At 38.3% G+C, this 12,676-nt stretch overlaps 1 protein-coding gene across 3 annotated transcripts in view; it reads left to right on the top strand.

Annotated features, from left to right (window-relative positions):
• Window positions 1-12,676, top strand: part of LOC107550443 (discs large homolog 1-like protein) — a 138,986-nt gene that overhangs the window by 82,878 nt on the left and 43,432 nt on the right. For 2 of the 3 annotated variants that reach the window (XM_016231719.1, XM_016231720.1), the window contains exons 5-6: window positions 11,026-11,124; window positions 11,684-11,737. In XM_016231719.1, the coding sequence (XP_016087205.1) occupies window positions 11,026-11,124; window positions 11,684-11,737 (153 nt within the window). The remainder of the gene's footprint in view (window positions 1-11,025; window positions 11,125-11,683; window positions 11,738-12,676) is intronic. The other variant, XM_016231721.1, reaches the window with a different exon arrangement.

The raw sequence follows: 12,676 nt of genomic DNA, 5'->3' as shown, positions 1-12,676 counted from the left end.
TAATGCAACTGCTACATTATCTGGATAAAACCCTGCAGATAACAAGTCATTGTTCAAGTTGAAGACGTCAGTAAATGTAACCTTAATGGGATTCCAAAAAGGGTAGATTAAACATGTTTCATTTACGAAAAGAGTAATAAACAATCCAATGTTTGGCTGTCCACATATGTTCTGTTAGCATTAGGCCTCTGTGGAATCTGCACACAGAATTCCTCTGAAAACTATATAAATATCCACATAATTGTGGCGTTAAGGACTGGTCATTGGTACAGATCTCCCTAGTCGTTTTTAGTAATTCTGATTTATAAGCTCTCTGTTTGATGTAATTTTATTTAATTGAGATTCATTGGAAATATTGCAGTTCTCTTTATGTTAATTATGTAAACTATTTAGAGAAATGTAGCATAAGTGTAGCACAGGGCCGGACTGGGACGCAATTTCAGGCCGGGAAATCTCACACTCATCTAGGCCACACAGAAAAAAGAGGCCAAAATGGTACCTTTTGGGGTACATCAGCTTGTCATTGGAGCAGTACTCTTAAAAGAACATCTTTTTGTACCTTTTTTTTACCCCAATACATATTAGTATACCTTATAGTAATTTGTACACAACTTACTAATATGTACCTATTAGGGGTGAAAAAAGAGACAAAAATACATATTTTTTTAAGGGTACTGCTCCAGTGACAAGCTGTTGCCCAAAAGGTACAATTTTGGCCCCTTTTTTCTGTATATAGCCTACTATATAGCCTACAAATTCTGGCCTACTATATAGACTACAAATTCTGAAACCACAGATAACCCTATTATTTAAATGGCTATTACATAAAAAAGGTCTAAATCCTTGGTCTGGGGCCCTGGAAAATAATTAAAGGTTGTCTCTTGAACTTCACCTTCACTTCCCTTTTCCTTTTCTTCATTTTCTCCAATATCTCTGTCTGTCCCTTTTTTTCTTACCTGTCACTTCTTGACCAGCAGGTCTACTGTTAGGATTAGAACTGTGTCCTTCTTGTTGCAAAATGACCACCTCATTGCAATTTGTTATCACAGAATGTTATTTAACTTAAAATGACTTAAAGGGTCATGAAACCCCCTGTTTTAGCACTAGTTAGTTCTCTCCACAGTTTTAAAAAATGCTAAAAAAGTGTGCATGGTGCGCTGCGAGTGGAGGGGGAAGAGGGGAGACAGACAACACACACAGCTTTGCGTTCAGACCGTTTCATTTCACTCCCATCGAGTTAAAAACACAAATAAATGGACAGCCATTTGCACTCTGCATCAAAAACATATATGAATGCTCTGTTGCACCTCTGATAACTTTTAAGGCTTATTCTGCGGCATTTATATAAGCCTTTTTACAGGTTGTGTCACGGAGCTGTAAAAACGGTTACACTCACTAAGTGAATGAATCGCGTTTGTGCCGAACTCTTATTACAAAGCAAAAACAAACACTCTCCCTCGATCCATGAACGTTTCTCTCAGTTAATGTGAGCGATTTCACAGTCTGAAGCGTCTGTCATAGCAAATCAACACATGCTGTTGTGAATTATTAAGCGAAGCGTCTTCTCATTGGATAAGAACACGCAGTCTCATGAATAATTTAATAGACACCGACGCGTCATCGATGTACTGAATTGTGACGTCAACACAATGTAGATTTTAAACCCGGAAGATGAAAAAGGCTTAAAATTAACCGTTTTTCTCCAACAGTTAAAATTATCGGATGCTAACCTTGTCATTGTCTATGATGTGCAACACAAACACCTCTGCTAAGAAAAAGTAGTCTGGGGTTTCATGACCCTTTAAATTGAACAAACCTATGTTTCATACAAACATATCAAAACACATTTTCTAAAGTGCCTAAATGTCAAAATCAGTACAATATCTTTTTTGAAAAATCCTAATACTAAACACACTATAACATTATTAGGCTGTGAAATGTTTGTGTTGCTGTCTGCTCAAGCTTCCTTCCTTCCTATACAATAAATCCATGTGAACATCTGTCTGCTAAATTTATTAATGTAACCTTCCAATCGATAATGATGTCCTTTAGTTCAGTATTCTGAATGATTATAATAATAGGGTGCCCCTGATAGCCTAACAGGTGCTAACAGTTTAATACTCAACTAGGTTAATAAAGACAAAACTGCAGTAGCATATTTAGACCTACAGCTGAAACTGACCTGCACTTGAAGTCCTGAACAGTAATTGTGCTACATTTCACTGCTTCTTCTGGCCCCTTCATCGAGTCCCACGCATCGGTTCTGTTTAGAAACGTTTCAAGGAAGCGGCGGAACAGACGAGAAGTGCCACACTGCCAGTCAAGACCGATTTATGATTTATTATCGAATGACAAAATCGGAAATTAGCACTTTAGTATCAGGCTTTAGTATCACATTGAGAAGGCAAAAAATTTATATTATTATTAATAATAAATTTTTTTTTTTTTTTGCCAAATCAGCCGGGCCACCGGGAATTCGAATAAAGGAAAAAAGAACCAAAAATATAATTAAAAAAATGTGTTATTAATATATTAGAAATCAGTCATTCATTTTGTAAATCAAACTTCACTGGTCACATAGCATGTTTTGATTCACTAAAAAAGAAACTGCTCATAACAGTTATTTATTCATAAATCAGAAAACAATGATCACAAGGAAAACATGTAGAAAGATATGTCTTATTATAGATGAATGCAGATTTTTAAAATGCAACAAAAGTCTGCAGATTTTGTCTGGTGGAATCATGCATCCAGTTAATACCTGAAAAAATGTTCTCCTTCAAAATGCTGTCCTCAATTAAGGAGCTTTTATAGAGAAGCTACAGAGAGACTGCTGAAGATCTGAATATATACATAAGGGATAATGAACACTCGGGTGATCTCATGATGATATAATGTGATCTCAAATGAAAAAAAGGCATTAAAATTGAATTAAAGCTTTTATAAGCAGATACAATTATATTGTCATAATTTTTATTACTGTAAATATGTCAGCTCTTCAGGACCTATATTAGACCATGCATTTATTTGAGTTGGGAACCGGTTAATTATTTTTGTGAATTAATAGTTTATGGATTGAGTTTCGCTTTTGATAAAAGAAATTTCATGGGTCACAGTTGTGGGCAAGGTTGTCATTAGCAGCAGTTCTTTCATGTTTCCTGAACAGAACAGGCTTTTATCAGACACCGACTCAAGAGAAAAGGTGGTGACAGGAATAGCCAAGACAACATCTATGGATCCTGACTCTGCTGTCAACATCTATTGAGAAGCTGACCAGCAGTCTGACCCTGTCAATAGCCAGCCTAATTTGTGTTCCATTGTGTGACCTATGGAAGATTTGAAAACTGATATCCAATGTCAGTTGCCCATTCTCGCTGTAAAAAGAGTCAGTCGGTACCTTCATGCAGTAGCTGTTACAGTTGCACCAACCCATGCTTTTTGTTATCTCATTATTTTACTCGTAACATGTTAACCTGGTTAGATCCATCCGTATGGATACCACCGATGTGGATTTTCCAAGCTGCTCAGTTCTGCAGCATACTGGTCTAAATGTCAGTTAGCAAGGTGACAGGCTTGGTTCTAAGAGGCGGCTCTAAATGGGTTTGGCTGGTATCTCATTAGACATGCACACAGTGTATTCAGAGGTAATTTGGAATGTTTTATTGATGTCCTGCCATATCTATTGGCAATCTTGTCAGAGGGAGGAGCTTTAGCATTGTTGTTTGGGATGCCATCTTACCCTCTAGATCAATAGTTAAAGCTAAATCCAGACAAGACAATTCTTCAGTATAATTCAGTGGTGTTTATGTGCAAAGGGTTTATCTGATTACATGAGGCCATGCAAGACTATCACAGTGCTCGATCCAGCATGGTGTTGACACGCGAATGATAATGTTTTCATACCATCCAGTCCCTGCTGTAGGCTCTAGTGAACTAATGAATCTGTCAACAATTGAAGCAAAGAGTGTGTTTACTGTGGCTTCTGGTGCAAAACAGGGGACCGGAACTTGCATGGGAAATCCTGCTGGCTCTCTTAGATGTGTGTGAGCAGTTGCCATGGCTTTAAGATCCCAAGGGAGTGGAGGCGGAGCCTGGTGACAAAATCAGCCAACTCATCCGGCACCTGTGGCACATCTACGAAACTGTTGTATGCAAGAGGCATCTTCTGAGGTCAGGCACTGCATCCACGTCAAATGGGTTATCCAACTGATCTGGATCTGGAGAATACCTTTCAAAAAATGTATATTTTTGGTCTAGTTATTGACATTTGATTACTTCTACACTTTTGATAATATGGGAAAGCCTTTTTGGAAGACTGGAGATTGAACGTCATTTCAGAATTAAGCATGTTTGGGTCCAGTTTTCACTTGGCCTCAGCTTTTGATGCTCGGAAGCATTGTTGTTTGGGCAGAGTGACATTCCCAATTGGACTTGGACAGGCAGCTGTTAATCATCTGATGGCCTTCAAATGTACTGTCTTGGAAGCACTCTGAATTGCACAGATAGTATCAGTGGAACGAAGTAGTGCCAACTTGTAATTTGTCCAATTTGTCATCTTTGAGTTTGTATCCTCAGAGTCTTGAGACTAAAAAACAGCAGCTAGCTTTGTGTACAAAAAAAAATTACTTTCTTATCTTTTCTTCATTCTCTCTGATGTGTCTGAATAGAAGCAGTGTTGGGTGGTTGTTGCCGTTTCATGGAGTAGGTCTTGGACAGAATGGACTTTCTAGGTTCATGACTACACCGCACACTTGAGGCTTTGTCCTGATGAAATCCCCGATATGTCCGGCACAGGAAGCCACTCTCATAATTAAGGAAGTTGTTTGGAAAAGCTCTTAGACTTTGGCTAGATTTGTTTTCTTGTCTTTGTCATCCACACGCTCCTGAGAAGTGACTGGCGTGCATCCATAGAGCATTTGCAGTGATGAACTACATCTTCGGTGGAAACACCCTATACGCCAGGGGAAGTCGATGCAGCAGCACCAGTTCAGCCCATGGTGGCCCATCTGGACCCAAGTTCAGACAGTGCTCCATACGTAGTTCCTCTGAGGAGACTGCAAAACAGACGCCGTCCCGTTGGTGCCATGTTCTCGCTACCCTCACCCGCCTCAATACCTTCACTGATTGCATTATATCAAGAACAAGTCAGGTAAGTTCTGCAGGCTCATGCAGAGGTGCCATTGGACAGAGACTCATATGTGGCAATGACAAGTTCTCTGTCAAATAAACATGCTACTCATGTGCATGTCAGTGTTTACTGCCAATCTACAGTTTTCAGTCATGATTGTTACAGTTGAGCTAACAGTTTTTGTTTTGCATGATTTTTTTTAATAAAAAAAAAAACTTTAAAATACTTAAATATCAAAATATCATTGTTATGAAAATTGCTTAGTTTCATCGCATGGATTCATGGATAGAAGTCCGAGCTCTGCAGTATAACAGTGACTTTGAAGCAAAATTGTTTAGACACAATGATTTTCATTACTGTATTATACAATCACAATATAAAAAATAATGTTTTTAGAATAGGTTTGATCTTTAGACTAAACTGATTGATTTTTATTTTTATGTGACCCAGATATATCTTTGAGATGTTCACCTTGTGCTATGTCATCTGAAGTGATTTCTAACACAGTCATGATCATAGCATGTTGGAAACTGTATACTTTATATACTTTGTATGTTCTATTTAAAATGTACAGGAGTTGGTATTATCTGTAGATAGTTGTGATCATCAAAGCAAAATTGTTTTGGTTGTGTGGCCAGTAGATGGCACTGGAACTGCATTGCTTCCTGAGGTGAAATGGCTTGCTGTACAATTGATCCAAATCCTGACCACATCCTTGCAATTCTGGATTAAACCCCTCAGCTGCAGCTGAAATAACCAGAAGTTGGTTAAAACATGGTCTGCAGAGAGCCACGGAACACATTATTATTAATATTATCTTATTATTATTATTATTATTACATATTCTTGAAGATTTAAAACGTTAAAAGCAGCACTTTTCAAATTATGAATGAATAAATCTAATGCTTTGTGTGTGACACTGTAATTTTACATTATTAAACGGCACTTTAACCTGCTCATTATATTCAAGTTCATCCCAGCTGACATACATACTACTCTAAATGCTGAAGCAGTGGTTGTTAACAGCTTGGTGTACTCAGACTCATCCATTCAAATCCACTTATAAAATCAGCCTCCAATCCAATCACCCGAGTTGTCATGTCAACACAGCTATTCTAGGCCGTTTATCTATTCATAATATTCCCAAAGGAAAGATTCATTGCATCTATACACTATGGCAAGCCATCTGTCACAAAAGTGGTCATATGCAATATGCTTTAGTTTGCGTGGTGCTTTATATTAATTTTTTTTTTTTTGAGTGACCCCAACTGAACAAAAATGAATTTCAAATATCAAAATCTAATAAATAGTCGTCATGATTAAATTATATCTAATATTTAATGCAACCTGACTATGATCACACACAACAGCAACAGCAATCACAGAAAAGATCCCCCATCCTGACTCAAGGAACGCAAGGAGGTCAGATATTCTTAATTTTGTAGGTGATGAGCTGTTTATTATATGGATCCCCCTCATGCTAGGTTACAGTTGCTCTGTGAGTTGGCACTGTTTCAGCAGGCTGACTTTGTATGTGAATCGGAGCTCAGCATTGATTATTCATGCCAGGAAAAAGCCACTCTGTGCCTGATGCCTTTGCCCATTGGTGCTCTCTAATTGGTATGATAATGCAAAGAGATGAAAGGATGGGTGAATGAGAGCGATACAGAGAACGCAAGAGGATCATCACGCACGCAAACGTGTGAGACCTATATGCTGAATTTCCCTCTGTTTGTTTGTTGCCAAGGCACAGCATCAAAATACTGCAGCCTTCTCATCATCGACCTGGTTGTCCTAAAATTGAACGCCGTCTCCTCACATTTAGCTCACGTGTCGACCATGACGACCTTCTACTCCGGCCATGAGTACGGATGCCGGAGAGCGGACAGCTGTGAGAGGAATGCCTCTCATGTGCGTGTCAACCTCAGGCAGAACCCGCCGTCCACCTCCATCCTCAAGCAATCGCATCTCCAGCAGATGATGACCCAAGAGGGCTCCATCCACCCCATCAGCTACAACTCTTGCACCCTGCCTTTAAATATAGGAAAAACCAGGACCAAGTTTCTCAATTTGCGTGACAGTGTGAAGAAAAGCCCCACTAAGAGCACAGCCAATGTGAGTGGTCCGGGGGACAGGTTTTCTCTTTGGCCCTCTGTGTCATTTGATAAGGTAAGTTAGAGCAGAGAAAGGAGCAGCTCCACGTTTAGAAATTTTTAGATCATTGCCTCAGGATGCTTTTATGCTTCTTGATGTTATTAAATTGGGTTCCTCCTTTAGACTCATGACTGGTGTGCTCTGTCACGTTTTTGTTGATCTTGATGACTCGGACATATCTCTTTCAGTGGTTGTGTGGAAATTGTGGTCTTCCAATTGATGTTTTTGCTCACTGGTGTCTGTCTTTCATTGACAACACGTGTTGTTTGTCATCCTCTTAGTGTCTCAGAGTGCCTCTGTTTTGTTACTGCATTTCTTTGGGATTTTCCAGTCCCACATTCCTTATATTGTCTTAGCTTATTGGATTGTTGTGTAATATACTTTCATATTTTTTCCTTTTCGAATGTCATTTATTGTCAGGTCGATGCCAAGCTTTTTATCTGCTAATGTGTTCGATTCATTTAGAGCAATTAATCCCACAATTAAAGGTCTATAGAGGAGCTTTAAAGTGGGACTCCAGTCAATGCTATTGACAAGCTCTAATTTTAGTTTCTGTGCAGACCACATGTTTGGGGTTTAGGCACCACAACATTTAAAGTACCATCAGTATTGTTTAAAATCAAGTAAACCCAATGTATGTGTGTTTTTATACACTACTGTTCAAAAATTTGGGGTTGATCAGATTTTTTGAAAGAAGTCTCTTATGCTCTCCAAGGCTGCAATAAAAACAGCAATGTTGTGAAATTGTTACAATTTCAAATAACTTTTCTATTTTAATATATTTTAAAATGACATTTATTGTGTGATGGCAAAGTTGAATTTTCAGCATCCATTGCTTCAGATTTCAGTGTTGCGTGATCCTTCAGAAATTATTCTAATATTGTGATTTAGCGCTGAAATAACATTTATTATTATTCAAACAGTTCTGCTGCTTAATAAATGTTTGTTTGTTTTTTCGGAAATTGTAATGCATTTTTCCTACTAATTTGATAAATAGAGAGTTCAAAAGAGCAGTATTTATTTGAAATTAGGCCTGGGCGATAAAACGGTGTCGATATTTATCAACGGTACACCTTCTTCGATAATGATATAAAAATATAGGCGATATAGGCACGTGCTATGAGTGACGCAGATTGAGTGCTGTGCCTGCCTGTGACAAGGAGATTGTGAATAAAAAAAATTAATATGAGTCAAATAAAAAAAAAACATTTGCATTTGAATGTTAGGAGTGCGTCAGGGAGCGTCAAAAGTGGTGCACGAGATGCGGTGATAATGATGTGAGTGACGTTGTTGCATTTTAATGTTTTGTTAGTCTAGCCCACGAGATGCGCCGCTGCTGTTATGCATTCAAAATATTAGAGAAATATGGAAGCTCACTGTGGAGAAGATCTTGATTAGGTGAAAACTGAAACATTTACACAGATGCATATTCAGCGCGTTTTTAGACGGACAAATATGACTGCTGCACTCGCGTCTCACACAAGAGATGTAGCCATGCAAAGTTAAAACAGTTTAAACTTTTAGAAAACACGTCGCAAATTTGTGGAAGTTTATTCCTTTTCACTGCGTTTCTTGTGTTTTTAAATGCAATCTGCGTGATGGGCAATTCGGCTCTTTGTATTAAGCAATGCATAAATACATGATGCTGTTTTGTTCATAATTGTTAATGCAGTTTATGAAATTGTATTTTATTTATATGAGTTAATTTAGACGTAATGCAGGTTTTTTTTATAGACATTTATTTCCTTGCGTTGACAATTTAAATGTGCTGCATTATTTTGGTTATTGTGCCCTCCTGTGGCCTCGGGAGACAAGACAAAAGTTTCCGTAAAACCTATTTAATCTACATATAAAACAGAAATGAGATATTTGTTTAATGTTTATTGTGTGTTTGACTGTTAAAACAAAAAATATTTGTTTGTCTCAATAAATTGGGTTAATTTAAAAATACAGTGGTTAAATTAAAAAAAAAAAATTTCTATTGCTCTGTGTTTTAAAAAAGGTTATACATTTTTTTAATAATTATCGATACCGAATTACATGAAACATTATATCGTTGATACATTTTGTAGCTATATCGCCCAGCCCTATTTGAAATATGTTTTTTCTTGCTTTTGATTTGAAGCTGCATTCAAAATCCATTTGGCTCAAAAATCTTAAGGGGGCTTGTGTCCCATTGGTTTGAATTAAATATTAACACACTGTACTTGTCCAAACACTAGAGGAGTTACTCCTGAACAATCACAGGCTAAGATGTTGTTCTGCATAAAATGGCATCACTGCTTTCAGATTTGTCCAGAGAAATTAATTGAGCCATTCCAAGCTGTATTCCATGGTAAAATGTCAGTGTATTTTACTGAGAATTAAAACAGATAAATCCTATATGGCCACACTTCAAAGCCTGAAATACCTTCCAAGTCCCTTCTTTCTAGATGGCTGCAGAGTTAATTGTGAAATCTCTGCATATTGTACATCACTGGCTGAGTATCACCTGTGGTGTGCGAGTGTTGTATCAGGGAAAGCCAGACTCCTCCAAGCCATTCTCCAGGCTGGATGTCAGAGTGTGACGTGGACTTCTGCCATCATAGTGTTACAGTGTGTGTCTTCTCGTACATGAATATGTAAAGAAAGCTCATTCCTCTGTTTGTCATCACACAGCTCAGAAAACAAGTAGCACAAGTCTCAGTAACACTCCACAAACTTATACAAGTACACAACTGCAGGCGCTTAGCCAGCAAATGCCTCTTGTAACCTACTTGACATGTGTTCCTCTGGTACTGTGGGGGTAACAAACCTCAGTACTCAAGGTGGCTTTACAGTTAACCTAAAAATGTCCATGTCAACACAAAAGTGCATTTTGTGTGAATGGCACCTAGTGATATATTCTACTTATGGTCCTTCACAGAGCGGGTCACACGTGTGCGGTTAATCATGTGCGTCGACATTCAGTTGGGTCATTCTTTTCTCTTTACTGTTAACATTAGCATATTGTCAGTGTCTAATTCTAATGTTTGGTAATATTTCTATTCTGTTCAGTCTATAAAATCAGAAAAATCGACCCAGCCCTAGGTTCTGCTTATGTTGCTAGAAGTGTTTGCATTTGCATAGAGTAGGTTCCAGTCCTGCAACTTCATCTGCATCTATGTAGGACTAGAAGATTCCATAGCAAAGTACCCCGTGGTTCAACATTCATATATATATATTATTATTATTTTTTTTTTTACAAATTTGTAACAAGCTGAAAAATATGAATATGTAACCCTATAAAAACTGAATCACTAGAGTGACTTTACATGTTTTACAGCTTAGTTGATTATATCAGGAGCGTTTGTGGTGCTGCTGTGCAGGAAAGCTGTTTCTAGAGACCCATGTAGCTTTCACAAAGAAAAATCCTGACAGTAACATTAATGCTATCCTTTGGAAGTCACAGTGCGCAGGTGCGCTACAGATATATGCAGCCACAGTTTGTCTTCATAACTGTACCATGTGCAGCTGTGGATTATAGTCTCGTTCTCATTCACATGCTAATTTTCATTCTCTCCTTGTCTGAATTCTTCAGTAATCACAAACGGAGCAGCTCCCCATTGTGACCCCATTTGCTTCAATCTCGCTCACACACTCCTACAGACACCCCTCGTGGTGATTCCAATGCAGTGCTGTGCAATGTTATGTTGTTGTGTGTATATATATATATATACTGTATATATGTGACCTGACCTCTCCCCTTCCATGCTATTGTTCAGCAGACAGATGCTGTCCCACCCTCCACTCTCATAATCCCTGTGATCCCAATCTCCACTGTCCCTGCGGAGCCCGCTGTCATCTCTTCATCAACGTCACAGGTCTTTTTTTTCATTCTCTATTTTCTATCTACACCCCCTCCCTACCTTATTATTTTGCTATCTTCCTGTTGGTCATTTTTTCTTGATCCCTGCCATTCCACTGCTCGTTGATGGGCCTGAAGGATTATCAGCCCCAGAGTCGGGTAAAGTACTACGGCTCCCCTTGACTAATAGCATCTGCGTGTCAACCAGCCGGAGGAAGTGGAAAGCCCCACAGAAAGACAGACAGAGAGATTGAGCAAGCGAGAGAGAGTGGATTTAATTTTAGGCTACTTTTGGCTCGAAATAGCATTCATGCTTCAGCATTGCATGTTCTGCAGTATAAAATGCCTTGTACGTACATATGCTGGCAGCGCTGTGTTAATCTGGTGTGAGTGCCAGTGGTATTATTTGTAGCATCATGTGGAGAGTAAGTGAATATATCTTTGATATATAGAGTGATGCTTAACATGTCTTTTCCTAGTTACCTCATCTGCTGGACACAACAAATGGAATGGAAATGGATGAAATGGGAAATGTGCTGAAATCAATCCTTTAACTGGACTGTTTTCTCTTGCAGGCAAATCCTCCCCCTGTCGTGGTAAATACAGAGAGCTTGGATTCAGCTCCATATGTAAGTGTCCTTTTCACTTGTTTACACTTCAGTTTTTACTTTTTGGAATTCAGAATTCCCTCAGAGCATTTTTTTTGGCTCAAGTTATTGTCAAGTTACTTTAGGTGATGCCAGCAGAAAAATGTGCAATAGGGTGAGATTTGATTTGCGGCCGTTTGAAGTCAACATGAAATGGAACTTTCATTTTACTTATGTAATGTCATGTATTTTCAAGTGAAAAAAAAACATATAGGGTGGCACTTTATATATTTGGAGTTGGATTGAGAAAAGTGGGCATCATGTGCTCTTTAATCACTCTCACTGCACTTTGATGTCATACACAGATCTGTCTGTCCAGTGCCACTTTAAGTCGAACACACCTTAAGTCTAAATACACTAAAATGTGCAAAAATTATACCTTTAGGGGCAACAGCTTGTCACTGGGCCAGTATTCTCAAAGGGACAACTTTGTACCTCATTTACTCCAATAAGGTTCATAGTAGTACTCTAAGGGTACATATTAGAATTCCTAGTAGTAAAAATATTATGAAATATTATTATATAAATATTTTTATTATATATATGTAGTGAATAGATAAGATCCCTAAAGTTGCAAAGACTAAAGTCTCAAACCCAAAGAGATATTCTTTATAAAAGTATTAGAGTTTTAAATAACTTTCTGTCGTTTTACAGTAGTACCCGATTTATATTCATGTACGAGAAGACACACACTGTAACAATATGATGGCAGAAGTCCACGTCACACTCTGACATCCAGCCTGGAGAATGGCTTGGAGGAGTCTGGCTTTCTCTGACACAACACTCGCACACCACAGGTGATACTCAGCCAGTGATGTACAATATGCAGATATTTCACAATGAACTCTGCCGCCATCTAGAAAGAAGGCACTTGGAAGATATTTCACTCAGTCAGGCTTTGAAGTGTGGCCATATAGGATT

The sequence above is a fragment of the Sinocyclocheilus grahami genome, unplaced genomic scaffold (genome assembly GCF_001515645.1).
Source record: "Sinocyclocheilus grahami isolate Dianchi unplaced genomic scaffold, SAMN03320097.WGS_v1.1 scaffold398.1, whole genome shotgun sequence".
Lineage (NCBI taxonomy): Eukaryota > Metazoa > Chordata > Actinopteri > Cypriniformes > Cyprinidae > Sinocyclocheilus > Sinocyclocheilus grahami.
The sequence above is the reverse complement of the archived record's forward strand: the minus strand, read 5'-3'. Positions and strand labels throughout refer to the sequence as shown.